At 42.8% G+C, this 25,062-nt stretch overlaps 1 protein-coding gene across 1 annotated transcript in view; it reads left to right on the top strand.

Moving 5' to 3' along the window:
* The window catches only part of ITIH3 (inter-alpha-trypsin inhibitor heavy chain 3), a 40,846-nt gene that overhangs the window by 14,234 nt on the left and 1,550 nt on the right, over positions 1–25,062 (top strand). Inside the window, exons 10-18 of the mRNA XM_080996979.1 lie at positions 3,071–3,196; positions 5,823–6,004; positions 8,589–8,774; positions 10,259–10,398; positions 12,498–12,670; positions 21,315–21,524; positions 22,690–22,803; positions 23,625–23,832; positions 24,345–24,517. Of these exons, the coding sequence (XP_080853105.1) occupies positions 3,071–3,196; positions 5,823–6,004; positions 8,589–8,774; positions 10,259–10,398; positions 12,498–12,670; positions 21,315–21,524; positions 22,690–22,803; positions 23,625–23,832; positions 24,345–24,517 (1,512 nt within the window). The remainder of the gene's footprint in view (positions 1–3,070; positions 3,197–5,822; positions 6,005–8,588; positions 8,775–10,258; positions 10,399–12,497; positions 12,671–21,314; positions 21,525–22,689; positions 22,804–23,624; positions 23,833–24,344; positions 24,518–25,062) is intronic.

The following is a 25,062-nucleotide window of genomic DNA, read 5'->3' as shown; positions in this document are numbered from 1 at the left end:
GGCAGTTATTGGAGTACTGAGTTTGATTTTCATCGTAGAAAGGCAAGGAACAAATGGCTAAATAAAATACTGGCCCCATAAGCATCTTCCAAGACAACAATGCCCACTTACCCCACAAAGAACTCCCAGTACGTTTCCAAGCACAATTCAAAGTGTTGGTGCTGACCTTTAAAGCCCTAAACAGCCTCGGTCCAGTATACCTGAAGGAGTGTCTCCACCCCCATTGCTCAGCCCAGACACTGAGATCCAGCACTTAGGGCCTTCTGGCGGTTCCCTCGATGCGAGAAGCCAAGTTACAGTGGTGCCTCGCAAGACGAAATTAATTCGTTCCGCAAGTTTTTTCTTCTTGCGAGTTTTTCGTCTTGCGAAGCACGGTTTCCCATAGGAATGCATTGAAAATCAATTAATGCGTTCCTAGGGAAACCGCTTGCCAGGCTGGCGGTGCGGAGAAGGGCTTTTCTCCCCACCGCAAGCCTTCAGGACAGGTACGGGAACAGAGGGGAAGGCGCGCAGCGCTTTCCCTCTGTTCCCGGGGCTTGCGTGGGAGGAGGGTTTTTCCTCCCCACCGCCAACATTCAGAACAGCATTCTGAATGTTGGCGGTGGGAAGGAAAACCCTCCTCCCACCCCAAGTCTTCAGGAAAGCCATCCGAAGCTGGGCGGCGGGAGAAGGTGTCCCCGCCCCCCCGCCCGGCATCGGAGCTTCGTTCCGATGCCGGGCGGCGGGAGGAGGCGCCCCCCCCGCCCGGCATCGGAGCTTCGTTCCGATGCCGGGCGGCGGGAGGAGGCGTTCCCCCCCCGCCCGGCATCGGAGCTTCGTTCCGATGCCGGGCGGCGGGAGGAGGCGTTCCCCCCCCGCCCGGCATCGGAGCTTCGTTCCGATGCCGGGCGGCGGGAGGAGGCGTTCCCCCCCCGCCCGGCATCGGAGCTTCGTTCCGATGCCGGGCGGCGGGAGGAGGCGTTCCCCCCCCCCCGCCCGGCATCGGAGCTTCGTTCCGATGCCGGGCGGCGGGAGGAGGCGTTCCCCCCCCCCGCCCGGCATCGGAGCTTCGTTCCGATGCCGGGCGGCGGGAGGAGGCGTCCCCCCCCGCCCGGCATCGGAGATTCGTTCCGAAGCCGGGCGGCGGGAAGAGGTCCGAGGACAGTGGGGAAGACGCGCTGCGCTTCCCCGCTGTCCCGGAGATTTCCCTATGGGCTGTCGTCTTGCGAAGCAAGCCCATAGGGAAATTCGTTTTGCGAAGCGCCTCCAAAACGGAAAACCCTTTCGTCTAGCGGGTTTTCCGTCTTGCGAGGCGTTCGTCTTGCGGGGTACCACTGTACAGGGAACCAGGCAGAGGGCCTTCTTGGTAGTAGCAGCTGCCCTGCGGAACACACTACCACCAGATGTCAAAGAGAAAAATAATTACCAAGCTTTTAGAAGACATCTGAAGGCAGCCCTGTTTAGGGAAGCTTTTAATGTTTAATAGGTTATTGTATTTTAGTGTCTTGTTGGAAGCTGCCCAGAATGGCTGGGGAAACCCAGCCAGATGGGCGGGGTATAAATAATAAATTATTATTATTATTATTATTATTATTATTATTACCACCCACCTACTCTCAGCAGCCAGAAACATCATAACCAGACACTGGAGAGACCTGTCAGGAGTAAGCATGGACCAGCGGTATCAAATAGTATGGGAAACAGCCCTACTAGAAAAATTAACCAATAAACTGAAATTGACGCGGGGAAAATAGAAGATGCCTTCACCCCGGTATGACTCCCCTTTATCACATACACAGCCCAACAAGACAACGACAAGAATCCACCAACCTGATTCAAAAACACCCACCCACCCCACTCACACATGAAAACAAAATTCACCACAGCCAATCGCAAACAAACAACCACACCCTAGGCCAGGGGTCGGCAACCCGCGGCTCCGGAGCCACATGTGGCTCTTTTACACCTTTGCCACGGCTCCAGGGCGGATACTAGTGAGGGGAGGAGGCGCATTGTGCGCCCCGACACTCCCCACTGTGGCGGGCGCTGTACTGGCTGTGACGTTGCATGGGGGCGGTGCGTGCGTTAGTCACGCACCGTCCTGACGTCACCTTCCCGCCCTCCCGCCCGCTGCATTGTAAGGGGCATGTATGCTGGTCACTGCATTGAAAGGGGGCATGTACGCTGGTCACTGTTTTGAAGGGGAGTGAAGAACACACACACAAAAAAGGTAATTTGTTAATTTAACGTTTATTTCTATGAGTAGGAGTAATTCTGAGGGGTCAAACAAAGAAATAATAATAAAAAGTGACAAAAAAAGTTATTTTTATAATGGCGAGTTTTGCGGCTCCCAGTTTTTTTTTCTTCAGAAACGGGTCCAAGTGGCTCTTTTTGTCTTAAAGGTTGCAGACCCCTGCCCTAGGCCAACCCCAACTTCTCTCACCACCAAAAGAACACAAGCGAATACCAAAGAGAACCTGCACAAGCGACGCTGACACAAAACCCCACATATACATTAAGTAAAATAGAAACATCGCCACCGGACCCCACCCCCACTCACCATGGCCCCCTCCACCTCTTCCCCCCTTTTCTTCCTAATGTAACACTAATGGCTCAACAAATGAAACTGACCTGTAGAAAATGTAACTTGAAAAAAGAGACGTTGCACAAGAAATCTTTAATAAAAAATACATTAAAAAGAACCATTCTGCAGTTTGAAATCAATTTAATAAAACAGTTGCCTGCAACCCAAACGTCCTCTTGAAAAGTAAGGTTTTGCATAATGTCTGGAAGGCAAGAAGTGAGCTGTGCCTCATTGGGGTGGAGCTTCACAGCCTGCCACAGAAAAAGTCCTCTCCATATTCCCAAAGAAGTGTATTTCAGATGTTACACTATTCAGATTATCTGAAGAGGTAGACAGGTACAGGAAATGCGATCCTTCAGCTAATGTAATATTCATTCTAAAAGTCTATTTGGCTCTGGCATATTACTGTGGCTTCTCTTTCATCCCACAGAAGAAAATCCACAGTTAATGATCAAAAGAGCTTTCTAGTCACACTCTGTTTTTACAATTTGCTCCTCTATGTTCCAGTGACAAATCTTTTTGGTGGATTAATAACCGGAATTGAAATGCTGAAGGAAGCTCAGGAAGCTGGAACTTTGCCCGAAAGAAGTGCTTCTTTAATTATGATATTATCCGATGGCCATCCCAATGAAGGTATGTTTCCTGACAAGCAAATAACTGTGACATGTGATAAGATTGCTATGGAAAATAATAAATCTTCACAGAAATTTATAGCAGAGGTGTTGTTTCAAATTTCAATTGCTGCAGATCAAAGGAGTAAGGAATTTTCAGTAGAAAGGTCAAGATTCACAACATTCAAAGGCCTGCTCTTTGATACATTCAATACTGCATTGTGAAAACGTGTGTATTTCAAAATGATTTTTAATGGTTATTTTCTGTCTGATACTTTGTTGAAACTATGTCAATATTATTAGTGTGAGTCCAAAAGTAAGCCTTTCTTCATTGAAGGGATTTTCTCTAGGGCAGTGGTTCCCAATTAGCTAATTACTGAGGACCCCCTATTTTTCAAAAGCAAAGCCATGGGACTTCCGGATTGGTCACAATCACGTTCAGGTCATGAGTTCATCCAGCGAGCTGGTTGGAACGACTCAATCATAGAAAAGGGTAAAAGGGGAGCGAAGGCAACGCAATACCCATAAAAAGGCTCAGAAAAGGGTTCTGAGCTCTGACCCAGCCAAGCTGCACAAAAAGGGGTTTCCCAACAGCTCCTGCACTTAGTAAAGTGGCAGGGAGAGAGGGAGAACTCCAGCACTAAATACAGTGCCTTCCCTTTCTATGAGATGCCTCGAAAGCCTGAGTGATTCAGCGACAGATCTCTCCATAATCTGAGACTAAAATAATAAGACTGCTGGCTGGCAAACAAAGAAAAGGTATGTACAATGATCGGCAGGCAATTTGATAGCAAAAAAGGAGTCTAATGTTACGAGGGGGAGGAAGGAGGTCACCCTCAAACATGGTTTAAAAAGACACTGTGCTCTAAAATATTGCGAAAAGAAGAACTTAAGGACTTAATTCCTAATTTGCGAATCAAGGATATTGAAGTACAGAAAATTGGAATCTGTTGGAGACATCTCTGAGGCGGGCAGGAAGAAGTGACTGACACGCAAAAAACTGGAGAAGTGAAACAGTACCAACAAAAAAAGAGTGGCAAGAGAGATTATTTGATTACCTTGAATTGGCAAAAATGACGGATAAAAAAACCCAGTGCCCTCAAATTAAAACCTGGACTTGCTTCAAATAATTTTTGCAAAACAAAGTATGGTTCACGAATGCAACATATGGAGAAGGGTAGAAAAAATGAAACGAGAAAGAAACAGTTTATCAAGTTTAAAATCAGACCCGTGTTAAGGAGGAAGGAAGTATTAGAATAGAATAAGAACTAAAGCTTGGATAACATAAGTCCATGTGCGCAAACTTGCGGATTTATGGATCATTTATTTTGATCTAGTTTATCATTTATTTTGTGTTTTCTTTTGTAGTTTGTTTTTTAAGTGTTGTGTGTGTATCTGCTGTAATAATAAGTTAAGAAAAAGCATTTATATAAAAAAGGCAAAGCCATGGACCCCCTACTTTTGAATATTTTGACAACTCTGCACTAGTTACCTCTGGAAAGCAATTTTTTGAACTAAATGTGGGGTAGCCCATAATAAGCAAAAGATTTTAAGTATACTAAAAAAACAGACTAGGGCTGAGCGATATCTGGTTTTCAACATTGTGATATATCAGCAGCTAAATATTGCAATATTCTGATATATCACAATGTCTTAAATTGGAGATCAGGCGTGGGGATGAGGGAAAGAGCAGTCACAGAGATTGGGGGGGGGAGGAAGTGGAGTCACCTCCTCTGCATGGTTTGAGTGGGAGGGGATGGGGATGGGGGGTGCATCAGCAGAGCAACCAGTGAAGATCCACGTCCACTGTGGCTGGTGCTGCTTTCTTGCTGACTGGGAAAAGCTGCTCTGCCTCAGTGCCCAGCAGGGTAATGCCACGGTGCCTTGAAGTGAGGGCAATTGACTGCCCTGTTCTGCATCAGCATGAGAGGAAGGCAGCTCAGATCAGCAGTGTTATTGGCTGAAGTCATCGTGCGATATCAGCAGTACCTTGAAATTGATTGCCCTGCTCTCCCTTATGTGAGGAGCGATATATTGCTGCGTATTGCTGGGTCAAAATCGTTATTGCGGTGTGATTTCAAAACTGATCTTGGCCAATATATTGAAAAACCTCACAGTGCTGAAACAGTCCATATATCTGTGATATTACCATGCAAAAATGACAAAAAATTAGGCAAGGGATGGGGCCGCGGACCCCCAGGGGTCTTCAGACCCCTAATTGGGAACCACTGCTTCAGGGTATCCCTGGTGTATGGGCACATTTAGTTGCTCGTTGTTTCCTGCTTGGCAGGGGGTTGGACTCGATGGCCCTTGTGGTCTCTTCCAACTCTATGATTCTATGATCTATACAAGTTCTGTGAAGTATTATAAAAATAGTAATTCAGTGTACAGATCATGTGAGTTGGCAAGAAGTATGTTTATTAAACATAGTCACATGGTTTCTATAAGTGGCCACCTTGAATTCCTATCTACAAGATGAATGATCCTGCTGAATGTGTTCTAAACTTTTTTCCTATTTGGGAAGAGAAAAACATTAATACTGGTATCTCAGAAACAAGTATAACAGGATTTTTGTTGCTTTTTTCTATAAATGTGTGTAACCATGAGAAACCTATTCAACATTAATTATTGTCTGTGTTTTCATACAGGAGTGACTAGCATCCAAGAAATTTTATTCAGAACCAAAAATGCAACTCAAGGGAAATTCCCCATATATAATCTTGGGTTTGGTTATGACCTTGACTATGGCTTTTTAGAAAAGTTGGCCACGGAGAACAATGGAGTGGCTCGTCGTATCTATGAAGATTCCGATTCAGCCCTACAGTTACAGGTAAAATATGATAACATTAGGTGACAATTGATTTTTTTTTTAAAGGTTAAAACAGATAAGCTACTGTTATTTTCAGAATGAAGACTCATCCACTTTAGTACCTCAGCATGGTATTGTTACACACCACCCCAATCTCCACAAATGGTACAAGATTCCAGGGGTTGCAGGAATATTTAACCAGGGTCTGTGTTTCCTTTTGGGACAATGAGGCACAGCAGATACTGATTTAGACATGTGTACAACCTGTGTCACGACTGAGCCAGCCCAGCCAGCTTTCAGTGGAGGAAGTAGGCAGGAAGAAACAGGATTAACTAACAGAAGAGAGGAGCCTAGCCGAGGGCCAACTTCCCCACCCTCAGGAATGCTGGTTGCCAAGTCTGTCTTCTCAGGAAGAAGTTGGAGGGGATCCAATGAGCCCGCAGAGTCGCCGCTGGGGGAGGGTGTGTGATAGGAAGCGGAAGCAGAAACGTAAGGGGCAGAAATCCCATTTAAGTTGGAGGAAGGGGAGGGACTCGGCAGAAGAGTCATCGTAATTCATGAGGGTGGCAGCTGGGTTAATGCTGTCCGGCATTATCTGTGTACTTGATCAGTAAATCATTCTCTCTACTTAACTACGCTTCCTGTGTTGTCAAGCTGGAGGCTGGATTCCTGACAACCTGCATTTAGAATGAAAGATGGCAGAGCATTCAGAGCATTCTATGAGGGTCTGGCTTCCCCTAGATTTAAAGGACAGCAAAAAAACCACCCTCTGTGTCCCTTAGTTCCATCCTGCCATCCCCATCTCACATGGAGTTCTACCCTTCCTTCTCCCTCTCACAGCTAACTGACTCCCAGGACCACCCCACAGCCTACGTCATTCAAAGTTGAAACCCTAAACCTGGTCTTTGCCTCTGCCCACTAGCACCCCAGCAAATAAGGGCCCCCACTTCTCTTTACCTGGCAGTCTTGCCCTCTGATGGTTTCCTTGATGGATCCCTGACCTTTGTCGACTGCTACTGGCCCATCCAGCTAGACTGGTGATTGGGAGTGGCCGCCAAGACCACATAACACTGGTCTTGAAAGATCTACATTGGCTCCCAGTACGTTTCCGGGCACAATTCAAAGTGTTGGTGCTGACCTTTAAAGCCCTAAATGGCCTCGGCCCAGTTTACCTGAAGGAGCATCTCTATTCCCACCATTCAGCCAGGACACTGAGGTCCAGCTCTGAGGGCCTTCTGGCGGTTCCCTCACTGCAAGAAGTGAGGTTGCAGGGAACCAGGCAGAGGGCCTTCTTGGTGATGGCGCCCACCCTGTGGAGCGCCCTCCCACCAGATGTCAAGGAAATAAACAACTATCTGACTTTTAGAATACATCTGAAGGCAGCCCTGTTTAGGGAAGTTTTTAATGTTTGAAGTTTTATTCTGTTTAATATTCTGTTGGAAGCAGCCCAGAGTGGTTGGGGAAACCCAGCCAGATGGGTGGGGTATAAATAAGATATTATTATTATTATTATTATTATTATTATTATTATTATTAATTATTCCAAGCTGGCTTGGCTCATTACTCATTACCAGGGGGGTTCGTGTTTGGCAAAATTTAATCAAACCTTGATTAATTCAAACTTTTACTAAATCCAGAAATTATGAGGAGTCTGCACCGCTCCCCGCCCCCCCGGCAAATTCATAACAGTATTGCTAAAACAACACAACCCTGCTCTGCTTTGCTCAGCCCTATAGAAAGGGGCCAAACAGGAGAATAACTGTCCCTAATCTGCCCTGGCAAGGCCACCTCTGCTCAACTCTTCCTGCTCATAAGGACAAAAGCAAAATTCAGCTAGAATGTTAGGAACAACATGTGCTTTGGAATACCAAGAATATAATGTTGTGTATTTCCTTCGATTCAGTAGAGATTTTTAAGCAGAGAGAGGGTGGTTGCCTAAGAGGGATGCTCTAGTGCCCGTATGAAGAACCTTTGGCCCTCCAGATGTTGCTGAACTACAATTTCCTTCATCCCTGGTCTTTGGCTATGCTGGTTGAGGCTGATGGGAATTGTAGTCCAGCAACATCTGGAGGGTCAAAGGCTACCCAGACCTGCTATAGTGGATTGAGCTAGATGACCATTGAGATTCAAGCTGACTCCACATTTTATGGTTTTATGGCCTTTGTTCAGCATGCAGAGGTGAAATTCTCCTACGTCTAGTGTGCAGAGATTGATCAGTAGCAATCTTGTACTGGAGAGCTTGCCTTGTTCTGTGTTTGGATTTCTTTATCATTTTGCTTTTCCTCCAAGGAAATTAAAGCAGCATTTTGGCCTTATAGCAAAACCCTCACAAATCTATGAGTCAGATTAAGCCTACAGTTAATTTGTTTATTTTTATTTAAGAGCATTTTAAACATCAATAAGTAATCTCAAAGTGGGGCACAATAAACAAAGCAGATACTATTCTGAAGCAGACACAAAACATTTGATGGACCAAGATCACCAGGAGATAATTTTATTATCTACATGTTTGTATATGTATATATGCATTCTTTTTCTCTTTACAAAAATATGCACTGAAACTAGGCTGTGTTTAAGTGTTGGTTTATTTATTTTTATTTTCTAGGACTTTTATAATGAGGTGGCCAATCCCTTACTTACAGAAGTAGAGTTTAAGTACCCTGAAAATGCCATCTCTGACTTGACTCAAAATAATTTTAAGCACTATTATGGTGGTTCTGAAATTGTTGTGGCTGGACGTATTATAGACAATGACCTAAACAGTATTACTGCAGAGGTGAAAGCTCATGGGGTAAGTGCCTTGTTAGGTCTGGCAATTATAACATGTGTGTGTGTGTGGTTAAACTTTCTTTCCTGGCAGTGCTTGCCATTTTAAAAGGTAGGAATATAGCCCTGCTTATTTAACTTATATGCAGAATTCATCATGCGAAAGGCTGGGCTGGATGAATCCCAAGCTGGAATTAAGATTGCCGGAATAAATATCAACAACCTCAGATATGCAGATGACACAACCTTGATGGCAGAAAGTGAAGAGGAATTAAAGAACCTTTTATTGAGGGTGAAAGAGGAGAGTGCAAAATATGGTCTGAAGCTCAACATCAAAAAAAGAAGATCATGGCCACTGGTCCCATCACCTCCTGGCAAATAGAAGGGGAAGAAATGGAGGCAGTGAGAGATTTTACTTTCTTGGGCTCCTTGATCACTGCAGATGGTGACAGCAGTCACGAAATTAAAAGACACCTGCTCCTTGGGAGAAAGGCGATGGCAAACCTAGACAGCATCTTAAAAAGCAGAGACATCACCTTGCCAACAAAGGTCCGTATAGTTAAAGCCATGGTTTTCCCAGTAGTTATGTATGGAATTGAGAGCTGGACCATCAAGAAGGCTGATCGCCGAAGAATTTATGCTTTTGAATTATGGTGCTGGAGGAGACTCTTGAGAGTCCCATGAACTGCAAGAAGATCAAACATATCCATTCTTAAGGAAATCAGCCCTGAGTGCTCACTGGAAGGACAGATCCTGAAGCTGAGGCTCCAATACTTTGGCCACCTCATGAGAAGAGAAGACTCCCTGGAAAAGACCCTGATGTTGGGAAAGATGGAGGGCACAAGAAGAAGGGGACGACAGAGGACGAGATGGTTGGACAGTGTTCTCGAAGCTACAAACATGAGTCTGACCAAACTGCGGGAGGCAGTGGAAGACAGGAGTGCCTGACGTGCTCTGGTCCATGGGGTCACGAAGAGTCGGACACGACTAAACGACTAAACAACCAATAGCTCTGTAGATAAAGTTAGAAGCTTCTTGTTGTTGTGAGTTCATGTTTCCTTGTGTGTGAGAGAAAGAAGATTGCTTCTGATCCTGTAGTTGCCTATGATTCCCATTATGCCTACCCCTAACCCATTCCTCACCAACATGGAAGTGAACTTGTCCAGAATTTTCACTCCGTGAGTCACTGTCGTTTAGATCCATATTTTTCAGCTTTCTGTCTGAAAACTTACCAAAATGAGAGCCAAAGGCCACTTGGCTAACCAACTCCCATAGCTGCCTTCATGAACAGCCATTCCCCATAGATATTATGCAGAGGTATGAAATATTTAGAACCCAACCTTGCTTATTTTTCACTTCCCTTCTTGCTGCTTTTTGTCTTTTGCCTTTTATTTGCAAGCTATTATTTTAAACTGTAAATTAACTTGGTTGCTTTGGAAAAAGGTAGTATACAGATGTTACAAGCAAGCTAATGAATAAAATGAAGTATTTCTTTAAAATGTCTAACAGGCAGAACAAGACGTGACTTACGCAGAACAAGCAGATGTTGAAGAAACAGCTAAAGCTACTGAAGAACAGAAATACATATTTGGGGATTTTATTGAGAGACTTTGGGCTTATCTCACCATTCAACAGCTTCTGGAAAAACGGTATTAGACAGTGCTTTCTGATGTCATGAATAAGATCAAAAATTTGGAGAAATATCCCACATCTAATTGAATAAAGCTGAAATCCAATGCAAAATTTCCTAGAGTGTGCACAATTGAACATGGTAGGACTGTACATCATAGGATTGTTCTGGAATTGCCCTCATTTTTTTTTAGGAGGGCATTTGTCTTAAGTGGGATAAAAGCACCCTTCTAATGGATCAGTCTTATGCACGGCTTTTTTTCAGCCGGAACTCAGTTCTGGCACCTCTCAGGTGGGCACCATTGCCATTATAAGCGAACAAGGGTGCGTTCCGACACCTCTTTTTTCTATAAAAATAGCACTGGTCTTCTGCTTTGTGAAGTCGTTTCAAGTACAGTGAACCTTAAACCCTAAATCTAGCTCTTCAGTTTCAGCCATTCCCCGTAGCCGAAAACTTAAATGCTTGTGACACAGAGAGGTCTCCTCACTTGATTAAAAGTCTTCCTTTTCCAAGGTGGGAGGAAATAGTGTCTTGACCAACAAGCTACCAAAGAGGCATCCGATTAAAGATTATAATCTACCCTATATATCCAATGTTCTCTTGAAGCTGTTGGAATTGTGTTCTCTTTCAACCATACTACTGTGCATATTTCAGAATAGTTTGCCCTAATTAATGCCATGTAATCATCTTACATGGCAGTTCCCTAAAACAAAGAACTCTGCCATCTCTGTTCTCCAACCTCAGCTGATGTTGTCAAATATATTCCCTTTTTTTGGCCCACCACATTTTTCAAAATTGTTGCCAGAGTTGGGTGCAGGATTTGCACTTTCAGCTGCTGCGCATAAGAAAGGCCCTCTGTCTCTAGCAGAGATTTATTGCAGAAGCAGTGTGAATGCAGACACCCTTTATCATTTCTAGAATTATATCTTATTTCCCATCAAGGAACAAATAGAATCATAGAATCATAGAATCATAGAGTTGGAAGAGACCACAAGGGCCATCGAGTCCAACCCCCCGCCAAGCAGGAAACACCATCAGAGCACTCCTGACATATGGTTGTCAAGCCTCTGCTTAAAGACCTCCAAAGAAGGAGACTCCACCACACTCCTTGGCAGCAAATTCCACTGTCGAACAGCTCTTACTGTCAGGAAGTTCTTCCTAATGTTTAGGTGGAATCTTCTTTCTTGTAGTTTGGATCCATTGCTCCGTGTCCGCTTCTCTGGAGCAGCAGAAAACAACCTTTCTCCCTCCTCTATGTGACATCCTTTTCTATATTTGAACATGGCTATCATATCACCCCTTAACCTCCTCTTCTCCAGGCTAAACATGCCCAGCTCCCTTAGCCGTTCCTCATAAGGCATCGTTTCCAGGCCTTTGACCATTTTGGTTGCCCTCCTCTGGACACGTTCCAGTTTGTCAGTGTCCTTCTTGAACTGTGGTGCCCAGAACTGGACACAGTACTCCAGGTGAGGTCTGACCAGAGCAGAATACAATGGCACTATTACTTCCCTTGATCTAGATGCTATACTCCTATTGATGCAGCCCAGAATTGCATTGGCTTTTTTAGCTGCCGCGTCACACTGTTGGCTCATGTCAAGTTTGTGGTCAACCAAGACTCCTAGATCCTTTTCACATGTACTGCTCTCAAGCCAGGTGTCCCCCATCTTGTATTTGTGCCTCTCATTTTTTTTGCCCAAGTGCAATACTTTACATTTCTCCCTGTTAAAATTCATCTTGTTTGTTTTGGCCCAGTTCTCTAATCTGTCAAGGTCGTTTTGAAGTGTGATCCTGTCCTCTTCTATGCGGTTATGTTGCATTTAAAACACAGAGGTTCTGTTTTTAGCTATTATGATGGTCAATAGCCATAGACAGACCTATCCTACATGGAGTACTCTAATTCTTTTTTAACCATCTGTGTCATTGACTGCAACACTGAGGTGGCTCATGTGTGACCCTCCTAATGTTTTGGACCACAACTCCCAAAATCCCTGGCTGTGCTAGATGGGGCTGATGGGAATTGGAGTCCCAACGACATCTGGAGGGCCCCAGGCTAGCCACTTCTGATGTAATACAACATATGGGGGCAACCAATTTACTTGATGCTGTCCTTTCATCCAGCAATGTAGCAACGGGAGACGAAAAGACTAATCTGACTGCTGAAATCTTGGACATGTCTCTGAAATACAAGTTTGTGACTCCTTTAACATCTATGGTAGTTACAAAGCCAGAAGGCACAGTGAATGAGACTGCAATTGCTGACAAGCCTCTGGAAGGTAGAGATATATTATACCGTATTTATTTTATTTTACCTGGGGGGTTGTGATCCTGACTCCCAATTTCATTGTTGATTTCTTGGGATTGGGGGCTAGGGAGCACAATGCCTGGGACTGCAAGTGGTTATTCCACAATCCTTTATATATCTGATATCTTGGATGTATCCAGATTCTGTTGAGAATGTTCTACTGTTCGTTTGCTTTCAAAGTACTTCAGGGCGAGCCCACACATGAGGTGGAGTGAGGCAGTTGCCTCAGGTGGCAGATCTGGCCTCTTTGTGCACTACTCGGTGCCTCATGCACTTAGCAGCCTCTGCCACCACCTTCTTCTCCGCTGCCTGCTCAGCTCCTGCTCCTCTATGGCCTCATTTTACTCCCTTGCTGTGCCAGGGCTTCCTCAGGCTGCCTCGACTCACCTTGGACAGCGGCTGCAGAAGAGGTGGTGGTGGCAGCAGTGGTAGGGGGCACTGAGCAAAAGAAGGAGGAGGAGGCAGGTGAGGAGGGTGTATGTGGTATTTTCCGTTTTGCCTCAAGTGGCAAAATGTCCTAGGCTGAAGTAATCTATGTCAGAATGAATGTTTCTAAATGTTTAACTCTCTCTTTTCTTCTTTTTCTTTTCATGTTGAAAACAGCTGATGGTAAGTTTTATTGCATTGATCGTTTTACTGTTAATTATTATTTTACTTTAATTATTGAGCAAGTGTATACTAAATAGCTATCATGTGGGGACCTTTGTCCCTGGCAGGGACAGATTTCACACAGTGTACCAAGTCATTTGTGTATCATGCTGTTCATTGCTTTGGATGCTTTGGTGATGGAAAGAAAACTGCCCCGATTTCTCTGTAAGGATTTTAAGGAAAGTTTTTGGAATTAGTAGTCTAAACTGAGCACACATATGGTTAATATTGCTACTGCAGTTTTAAATGTTAGTTATGTTTGTGATGTCAGATCTAGAACTCAGAAATGATAATAATAATAATAATAATAATAATAATGTGCAAATACAATAGCCAAATGATAACTGGGCTACTATATAGGAGCTGAACAGACGAATATAAGGTGTACTTGCTTAAATCACTCTGCTGCAAAACTGTTAAAGGTACAGGAGCTATGCACTCCTTTGTATCTGTCCACCCTAAGAACAGAATGAATCTAATAACATTTTTTCATAGGTATAACTTTAACTGGACAGCAGTACATATCTATTATGGTCCATGCCACTCTGACACAATTTCCCCCATATTTATGTTTCATTTCCATGAGAATTTTTGAAAGAATTCTTCTTAAATACATATTTAAATGCTTAGATAGATAGTTTATTACGGCCATAGGCCCATATTCAATACATCATACAGCAACACAGGTATAACAAGATAAAATTGATAAATTAAATTACGTTTAAATCAAGTACATCTCAGACCGTAAGTTTCTAAATTCCATTAAAATAAGAACAATATAGCACTTAAAATATCAAATTATCAGTATAAATCAATATTATTTAGGCAAAATCAATAATCATAGAGTAATCCATTTTTCTTTTTATAGGCTAATACTGTTATCAGAAATCTGGCAACAGAAAGGGACCTACTCGGATCAGAATCTTGCAATAAATGAATTAGCTGTATTTCCAAGGAGTCACCTGAGATTTCCAATAATAAAGGGGACAAAAATCTGGTCCGAGAAACTGAATGTAGTGAACAACAGAATAGTATATGTTGTAAAGATTCTATAGATCTATTATCGCATACACACACCGCTGAGATCCGACCATTGGAAAATCTATTATTCAGGACATTGGAAGGAAAGGCATTAAATCTTGCCTTAATAAAGGCATATCTGTGGGCCGCTACAGACAAAGAGGTCAAATAAGATGGTATCTGCTGTGAGGGCACTATGCCAAGATTTAATGGTGAGCAAGTGCCACTACCCGAAATGGTATTTTGTTGTAGGTCAATCTCCTCAAGTTTTTGAATGAGGATTTTTTTTGCTGTGGCTAGGTCCAATTCCAATAATTCTGATGGAGACAATCCATAGGTCACTACTTTAGAATGGATCTCTTTTGTCCCTAGGACAGGAAAATTATCTCTCCAGAGGCATTGGATCAAATACAGATTCGGGAGCCTATGCCTTGAGGACAACCAGTAACAAAGGCTGCGCCTCCAAAGAGTATTTTCTAAAGATGTAGTTTTTAATTCTAAACAAATAGCTGTGTTGCTAACGCACTGGGGAAGTTTTAGCAGTAGTCTTGGAAATTGATTTTGAATTACCTCCAAGGGCATCAAGTTTACTGCGGTCCCCCATAAAGGAACAGCATATGCCAATGTTGCAATTACTTTAGCTTTGAATACTTTCAGGGCAGATGGAACATGAAGAGCCCCGTCCGAAAAGAAAAAGCGCAAAAGCGCAAAGGATAGGGCCTTGGCCTTGTTTAAAATATGTGCAATATGGGCCTTCCAACCCAGATTATATTGGAGAAAGGCTCCCAGGTATTGAAATTTATAGACCTGTTCAATAGGTTTTCCATCTAATTGCCACTTATAGGATTTCCGACTTTTTGAGAAGATTAGTACTTTTGATTTAGATTGATTTATAGTGAGGGAATTTGTTTTACAATATGAAACAAAGAATTTTAATGCTCTCCTGAGGCCAATTCTTGAGAAGGATAAAATCACAGCATCATCAGCATAGAGTAATAGTGGGCAACGATAGTTTGCGAGGCGGGGGGCATGGGTGATTTCCTGCGATTCAGCCAATGGTATCCTCATGTCACTAATGAATAAATTGAAAATAAAAGGAGCTAGGATACATCCTTGCCGGACTCCTCTGTTGATGGGCACAGAGTTTGTGAGATCGCCGGCTGGGGTTATTCTCACCCTAGCAGCCGTCTCCTCATGCAGCTGGATTATTAACCATAAAAGTCTTCTATCAATTCCCCATCGGGTCAACTTTTCCCAAAGCAACCTTCTGGGGATGCTGTCAAATGCAGCCTTAAGGTCGATAAAAGCCGCACATAGTTGGCCCCAGTTTGAAGAGGAGTATTTCCGGGCTAGATGGTGCAAGACTAAAACATGGTCCGTAGTTGACTGGTTCGGTCTGAATCCTGCTTGCTCGGGGCCTATCAGTTTCTTTTCTTCAGCCCATTGGGTAAGTCTATTCAGCAGAAAACGTGCGTATATCTTTCCAACTATTGACGGTAAACTAATATTCCTATAATTCTCTGGATCGTCTGGGGAGCCTTTTTTATATATTGGAATTATAATAGCGTCCTTCCATATATTTTTTCCAGTTGTATTAATGGCATCGAAAGTAACAGCCAGGATTTTTGCCCACCAGTCGGAATGTAGTTTTATGGCTTCCGCCGGAACCAAATCTGGCCCAGGGGCTTTGCCAATTTTAAGTTTAGAGATTAAATTCAAGATTTCATCGGGGTCAGTAGGAGGCCAGATAGGGAGATGGTCAAATACATCATCAAGAGCGTTGGTATTGGGATCTGGTGACGCAAAATATTTCCTTAAAAAGGATTCCCAGACCGGGGCAGGAATTATTGTTAAGGGATATCTCCTTGATCTTCTATTAACCAGTTGCCAAAATTGCCGTGAGCTACATGAACTAGAGGCGACTATTAGCGCCTGCCAGCGATTTTGTTGCCACTCTTGCTTAGCCATTCTCTGGGCTTGCTTATATGCTGTTTTCGCTTGCTGGTAATTCCTAGGTAATACTAAGGCACCAGAAGATTTATATTCATTGTAAATGGCACAGAGATGTCGTCTAGCTTGTTTGCATTTTAAATTAAACCAGGGGGCACCGGTCTTAAAATGGGCCCGATTTACTTGGATGGCTGGTGCTGCAAAAAAGGACATAAAATCTTCTGTAAGCAAAGAGAATGAATTAATAATTCGTTCATGCCCATACAGATCTAAATCTAAAACAACATGAGTTTGAATTTTCTCTTGTTGGAAAAATTCCATATATTTTTGGGCTTGAGTTACTGACCATTTTATTCCTCTCACTTGTTCTGCAGTATTTATTCCCATATTTATGGGGTGTCTAGGCTTGATAGACTGCCAGTCTAGGGAAAGCTTGGCACTCAAGGGGAGATGGTCGCTCATTTGGACGTTTTCTATTTTAAAATAAGAAAAATTTGGGAATAGATCTCTCGAAACAATAAAATAATTGAGAACACTATTTGTAAGTGTGCTCAAATGAGTAAACTCACCCGGAATATCCGGGGGACAATTTCCGTTTAAAATTATCAAATTCAAACGTAAAATCAGCTGATAAAGAAGGATTCCCGCTTCGTTAACCCTATTATCTTTCGATTTTCTCTGTATATGGGGGGAGAAATCCAAGTTCTGGTGATCAGGTATGACCCACCATTTAGCCTTGCCTAGCGCTTCCCAGTTTGCAGCTGTACGAGCATTAAAATCACCTCCCATGACTGCTGAGATATTTGGGAACTTAGTATAACAGAAAGCTAGGTGTTCTTCAAGTGTTTCCCATTTGGAATGGAGGTCCACTACCTGCCCCCCAGGGGGGAAATAAACATTTGTTATCAGTAATTCAAATTTCCCTCCTGAAATCAGTCCTGTAATCGGGGAGGAAGATTTAACAAGCGTAAGTTTTGCTTGCAATTTGAGGGAAATGGCTATTACCAAACCTCCCCTAGGGCGTCCACCTTTAAGAGAGGGGCTAGCTGGAAGCAAGATGGTATCGTATCCATTTATGTCAATCGCCTCCTCTTCCCAAGTTTCTTGTAGGAGAATTACTTGAAATAAATTAACAAATTTTAAGAAGTCTGGATCAGATTTCTTCCCCCTCCATCCCGCAATATTCCAGCATAAAAATGACATCGAGGAGTGGTTGGGTTGGTCGTTAGGTAGTCAGATCATGTGGGAATGGGATTCTAACTTTGGGGGAGCTTCAGCTTCAAAAAAATCAGTAATTTTCCTTTGAGAAGGTGGCAATCGTGCTATACATCCCAACTGTTTGAATTTATTGGGGTGGTTTGGCTGTAAAGTCGTGCCGCTCATCTCGCTAAAGGCAGATGTTTGGCCTACGATAGTCGACTTTTCAGAGCCAGATGGTAGAATTAGGGGGGTATTACTTAGAGAGAGTGAAATTAAGTCAGCAAGTATTGTGCCACTAGTTGAGTGATCATTAGTTGTTTGGATAATTTTGTTAATACGACCTGTCGGGTCTTCAACCAGATCATTCTTCGGGACTAAAAATAAAATGGAGTCGTCTCTCATTTGTTGGTCTGGTTCAGCTGGTTCTGTTACCGGTTCGATGGTATCTATGGATTTATTCAACTTGCACACGTTAGAAGAGAGTAGGTTAATAAAATTACAAGTAAGTGGACCCATATGGGACACTTTACATGGAGAACCTAATTCAGATTCGTTAAGTTCCCTCATTTTGTCCCAAGCAGATGTTGTAGTCATATTTGCCTTAGAGAAGGGGTGCATAATAGATGGGTCTGGTGATGGGGTTTCCGCCTCCAGAGTATGGAAGAGTGGATTCATCTCCGCAACAACCAGTTGGCTGGTAGGGGTGGGTGCCTTCCCAACCCACAGGTCCGGTTCTTGGTGGTATAAGCGTGGGACAGAATCTAAACCACAGTCTCTATCAAGCATATTTTGTTTAGGTAATCTCAGCTGTTCCTCCGTCACTTTTGTCAGGCAGAAATGAAGGGAATCAATTTTATGGAGTATTTCTTTCTGGACTTCTTGCGGGAGAACACAATAAGAATGGAGTAAGTTATTATCAAAGCTATCGAGGTCGATTCCCTGATTCTCCGCATACCTGGGCCCAAGGAAGTCCAACCTTTGAGAGTCCTTGGTAAGCAGACCAGTAGGATGTTTGGAGATGTCCTCCGCAGAGTTTATATCAATTAGAACATGTTGATCAATCTCATGTTGAGTTTTTGGCAAATTTACAATATGGGGGATAAGTGGAATTGGAGGTGCTTCGTTCTTAAAGTACCTTGAGATTCTTATACCACTCGTCTCCAGGTGTTCTCTACATTTGTACACTACTTTTGCCAGTCTCCCCTCGTAGAATGAAACCACTGCTCTGGCAAGGAATCCGTTGAAGTATAGATATTCCACTTGGGCCAAATCAGTAGGGTTATTAAGTGTACCCGGCATATAGATCTTGAAAAGGTTCAATAGATGGGCTTTACGCTCTTCTTGTGACAGGAGTCCTGGGGGTTTAGGATAATTTGATAAAACGAGTTTGTTTCGGTACAGCACCAGATTCCAGTTTTTATTTGTTAGATTTGTCTGATTTCTCTTCTTAGAAGGATTGGTTTCATCTACAGATAGAATGTAAGACCATGGATCTTGGGTCAAAATGTCTTGCTTGGAGTTAGGTGTTGGGGTAAGTGTTAAAAGTTCCAAGCAATCCATCGCTGCGTCAGGGCAAGGGTTTATAGAACGTTCTTGCTTAGAAGATTTCCTGGTTAGAAGTTTCTCAGTGTTCCCACTGTTCTCAGTTATTGGGATACTCTTGAGAAGATTAAAAAGCTTTTTAAAATCCATTTTTTTGTAACGCACTGCCTTAAAGTTTTTAACATTTCTGCTCTTTTTTACCCTTATGGGCCTCCTTTTCAAGGCAGTAGCCCTACAAGATCTCTTGGCCTTCCTTGGTGGTCTGTTTTTGCAGGTGGTAGGAAGGAAGTTATTATTACTTTCCAATTCTACAGTCGCCCCGCTGGATTCCCTACAGAGAGTTTTGCAAGTATCCATCATTATAGTGAGGATTTTTGTACAAGTGGCCAGATGGGATTTTATATTTTCGATATCCTCAGTTAAAAGCACAAGCCATTTGATAACTGATAAATCCTCATCCTCATTTGTCTCAAGTTGGAAGCAGGAGTCTCTTGATGTTTTAGGGTTTCCCGAAGACATCTCTGCAATTTGTTTTAACATTAGTTCTTCCACTTCTCGGACTCGGGATGGTTCAGGAGAAGCTTGGGATTTAAGTCTCTGTTTTGGGAGTAGTTCGGTGACTGTACCAATTGTGTTTGGATTTACTTTGGGCTTTATTGGCCCTTTGTTGTGGCATTCTTCTACACAATCCTCTCTCTGCACAGCCGGCCCTTCAGTGCAGGAGGGAGAAGTTTCAGTTTCCTGCTGAATCTCACTCGGCTTGACTTTACCCCTATTCTTAAAGGGCCGAGTGCTTTTTGTTTGAGCTCCCTTTAGGGTAGCTCTTTTAGAGAGAGGTCTTAGATCACTCCGATAAAAGCCTGGTGTTCTACAGCCACTCCTGGTCGTCACCATTATTTATCTTGTGAAGGTCAAGTTGGTAAAAATCTCACCTTGGTTCATTAGCTCCGTCGGGTGTTGCAGGAGGGTTCTCCGCGGGACTACTTCCAAGGTAGGCATGTAATTGAGACCAATTTGCTGAGCTCCTTTGCCGTGGTGGTGGAGGCTGCGGCGGCGTCAGCGGCGCCTTTTTGGCTGTGTCGCCCTCCTAGCTCAGTGGGAAGGCGTCCAAGATAACAAGGAGGTAAAACCATGAGATGATAAAATAGGGCAATAAAACAATAAAGTAGAACAATAAAAGGACCATAAAACTATAAAATGGTGAGAGCAGCTGCTTCACCCTGCCTCACAGATCGGTGGCCATCTTGGATTTCCATATTTAAATGCTTGTTGAAATACATTTTTAAATGTGCATTTCTCTAAAAACACATATAAAATACTTATTTTGCTCAAAATATGTATCTAAATGCATGTTTTCTCTCACAACACACATTTAAACATTTATTTTCATTCAGGATACATATTATATTGCACAGTTGACAAGTTTAAACTGCAAAAACTGTGTCACAACATTTAAAGAACTGCAAAACAAGGGTAGCTATCTTTTGATCTGCACATTGATCCAAAATGTCATTTCAGTATAGGAAGTCACGTAAACATCCTTATGTTCTGATAACCATTTAGAAGACAATTAGAGAAGATACCATAGGGAAAATAGGGTGCAATGTTTCAGAGCCCCAGAACATGAGCCTAGCAAGAGAGCAGGGTGCAGGGTGGGGACCAAAGGTTGGCAAGCTACCCCAGAAGGAGTAGGAAGTGTCTCCCACAAGAGGTACTACCCTTCCCCTAATAGACCCCATAGACCCCAAGAACTCCAGCTACCATTCAGAAATCTAGTAAGACCTGTATCTAACCAACTGCACATTACAAAGACTGACATCTGTGGTACATAGGAACATAGACTTGGCTTTATACAACATCAGGCCTTCTAATTCAGTCTTGTCAACAACACTTGCTGGCACCAGCTCTCCTGGGTGGTATGCCACTAAGTTTTACTGAGAGTAAACCTGCTGAAATTAATGAACACTATTAAGCTAGGTCCATTGATTTCAATAGGTCTACTCTGAATAAAGCTTAGTAGAATACCACCCAGATTTGCTCTGGAGCATTGGAGAAACTCCCACAACACATGGGTGCTGAGAGGGGGATGACCCCTCATTGCATGAAATGGAATATTTACCATTGTGCTAAAATACAATCCATAATAATCTGTGTTTATTTTATTGCCTGTTTCATGGTTATTTCACCTCTTTTGTTTATTCCGTAATAACAGCAACATTTTTTCAATGAAACTGTGAAGTAGCATAAGATTCATTGAACCTTTACTTTTGTCTGTTCTGATCAGGAACAGTATATAATCAAGTTACGTTTATTTAAAATTGGTATGAAAATTCATCTCTCTCTCTCTCTCTCTCTCTCTCTCTCTATATATATATATGCATTCTGTTTTGCCTCTAGTGTAACATTTTCTTATTTCTACATAGCATCACGTCCTGTTATTCCAGCATATAGTGCACCACAACTCTATCACAGATATACCAGCGGTGAGTTTTGTTTTGAATTGTTACAGATAATGGATAGTGAGATCTGTGGTCTAAAACACTTAAGTTCTACAGTCTCCGCGACAGCATTCCATATTGTGACCAATTTCCATCATAACACAGAGACATATCGGTAGTTCCCAGTTCAGATTTCATGATGAGCCGGGGTTTGAAGAGTTAGGAATGTGCTGGAAGGCTCCTGCTCTCCCTCTTCTCCTCTCGTCAAGTTTCCTTCTTTACTTTCTGGTTTCCTCTAACCTTGGTATGCCATGACATTCAAATTGGACAGCATTGCCATAAAGCCATAGTTTGGATAAAGGGCAGGATAGAAATTTAATAAATAAATAAAGTACCAGCCCTGTTAGACCCCCATAGGCATTAACGCTTGGGTCGTTATAGGCATCCGATATCATCCCTGCATACCCTGTACACTCAGGGGTCACACACAATAGTTCATAATTCATGTAATAATTAAATCAATAAAGCTTAAATCATTATTACATCACATTAAAATCATTGTCAAATGCAACTCTCTTTCTTAAGCTATGACTATGTTGGGGTGTGTGGGAATGTGTTTGATCCCAATTAGTAAAGCTATTTTTTGTGAGCATAGGTGGTTCTAGCATGCTTAAGGCAGAATTACATACTGTACTATGAAACAAGCAAGTGGTTCCTAACTCTCTGTTTGCCTCCTAACTCTAATTGGGGAGGAGCATTTGTCAGGGAGAATTGGCAGGTGGGAGAGGGTGGTACCTAACCCTTTCAGAACTACTTTATCCCTGCAAATCTCAACAATCCACTCCTTACTCCTACTATTTCCCTTCTGCAAGGTTCTGAGGTTGGAAGTAAGACTAGTTGAGAGGAAAACAGCCTAGGAGGAGAATTTATTCAGGTTAGGCACCTGAATATCAGTTCATTTCTGCCCTACAAAGATTCTACCCCAGCCCCACCAATGTTCATGTTGAGGACCCACATTTGCTGCAGTAACATGTAGTTCCATCCAAACTTTGTAATGGATTGTGAACTTTTTCTGGAGCACAGTAAGGGCATTACAGGCAGAGATAATTTCTTTCCGCATTTCTGGACTCCTTCTGTATTCTTTAAATGTGAAATGAACTCGTGCTTTCAGAAAATGATCAGTGATCTAATTGTAAATATCCATTTGCAGTCGATGCAGATCCACACTTCATTATTGATGTGCCCCAAAAAGAAGATGCTCTTTGCTTTAACATTAATGAAGAGCCAGGTGTTGTGTTAAACCTAATCAGAGACCCAACTACAGGTAAGCTTTTATCACACATGCTGAGCGCCACTTGCCCCTCTCTGAGTGCACAGCCTGCAGCCTTGAGCCCCATGTAGCTATGAAAGTCCTCAGTAACACCCTTGCATAAGGACATGGGCTGCTCCTCCTCACCTCTTGGTTGCTGTGCAGTCCCATCCAGCTGGTACCTACAGCTACCCACCCACCCTCACATACACACACACATGCACCAGCATTGTTTTCAGCCAGTGTGGTGTAGTGGTTAAGAGCGGTGGACTCGTAATCTGTAGAACTGAGTTCGCTTCCCCGCTCCTCCACATGCAGCTGCTGGGTGACCTTGGGCTAGTCACACTTCTTGAAGTCTCTCAGCCCCACTCACCTCACAGAGTGTTTGTTGTGGGAGAGGAAGGGAAAAGAGATTGTTAGCCGTTTTGAGACTCCTTAGGGTAGTGATAAAGCGGGATATCAAATCCAGACTCTTCTTCTTCTACTTTCCAATAGCTAGATGCACTTGGAGCCTGTTATCTCTGTTTTCACTACAAGAGGGAACCTGCAGGATCTGACAGATGCCTAAAGGTGGCTTGGGTGGGAAGTCAGTAAGGCCAGGCTAGAATAAAAGGATCTTCGATAGTTTCAAACTGAGAGTTTTCTCCAACAGCAATCTGGGGTTCAGCTAAGGCCTTTTATCCTGTCCCCGTCTGGTGGAGTTCCTTAGCGAGGTAGTCCTCTGGCAGTTTTTTATATTGTATAATTAGTTGTCCATAGAAAACTGCTCTTTTAGCTACCAAGGCTTATTTTTCTGAAGAATTTTTATTAACTTATGCCCCTCCTTCTCTTTTTAGGTATTACTGTTAATGGGCAACTTATTGGTGAAAAGAAGAGCAGTAATGATGTAGGGTCAATACACAATACCTATATTGGAAGACTTGGGATTCGAAATACACAGTTGAATGTAAAGCTTGAAATAACTCCTGAGAGTATCACTCTTCACAATGGCACAAAGCAAATGATGTTCACATGGCTTGATGAAGTCACCTTACTACATCCTAGGTAAAATTCACACACCAAGCATGTTTTAAAATACTTTTTTTAAGCAAAGAAACACAGATAACAGAAGATGTAAAAGATAAGGAAGGATTGTAGCTCAGTGGCAAAGCATCTGCTTGGCATGCGGACTCAGGTTCGAGCCCCAGTATGTATGGGTAGGGCAGAGAATATCCTTGCCTAAAATCCTGGAGAAATGCTGCCAGTCAGTGTTGACCAGCCTTTTTCAACCTCAGGTCCCAATATGTTGTTGGACTACAACTCCCACCATTCCTTGCTAGCAAGACCAGTGGTCAAGGATGATGGGAGTTGTAGTCCAACAACATCTGGGGACTCAATGTTAAGAAAGGCTGATGTAGACAGTACTGAGCTATATGGACCACAGGCCTGACTCAACACAAGGCAGCTTCCTATTCTTAAATACACTTCCCCAAAGTCTTTTATTCGAGTTGCTGTAGCGATTTGTGGTGTTACCATTGAATGCACCTGTTCATACTCTATTTCTTTATTCAAACTAGTTTGACTTTGAAAATCATTCGGAAAAAGAGCCTGGAATTTTCAATGGGAGAAGGAGCAACATTTATAGTGGTTTTGCATCAGTCATGGAGCAAACATGCAGTACATCCGAATTTTCTAGGATTTTACACGTTGGATAGTCACAGGTTGTCTGGGCGTACCCATGGTTTATTAGGTATGAATTTGTGAAATGATTGATATGCTGAACATGAAAATCAATATTCGTTTTCCAGAGGTATGGAAACCTTATTTGAATTGAAAACCTTTGGAGCAAGGAGTAAACCACAATGTGCAAATATTTAAACAAAGGAGGAAAGTAACAAGTTTGATAGATGGGAGCGGGAGAAGAATGGGGGAAATAAGATATTTCCTTCTTAGTAAGTTCTGCTGAGCAAAATAAAGCATGCTTTTCAGTAAACCTAATAAGATTAGGCTGTACATTTGTTTGTTTTTAAGTTTGGGACCTCTTACGTGCGTGCAATGCAGCTTCTGAATGTTAAAAATGTAAACAGTGCAGTGTTTTTCCTTAATTTCCCCCCTCTCAAGTGTCTTATAAGGATTGGAAATTTTTGCCTTGCCATCATTCTGCAAGGTAGGAAACAAGAGCTTAAATGTGCATAATGACCAGGTTTTCCTATCATTATGCCATTCACAGTGATAGTTACACAGTTTTAGACCCTGGACATAATGGTCTGGAAGTGACTCTTTAAAATGTAACGT

The sequence above is a fragment of the Podarcis pityusensis genome (assembly GCF_964106645.2).
Source record: "Podarcis pityusensis genome assembly, chromosome: 2".
Lineage (NCBI taxonomy): Eukaryota > Metazoa > Chordata > Lepidosauria > Squamata > Lacertidae > Podarcis > Podarcis pityusensis.
The sequence above is the reverse complement of the archived record's forward strand: the minus strand, read 5'-3'. Positions and strand labels throughout refer to the sequence as shown.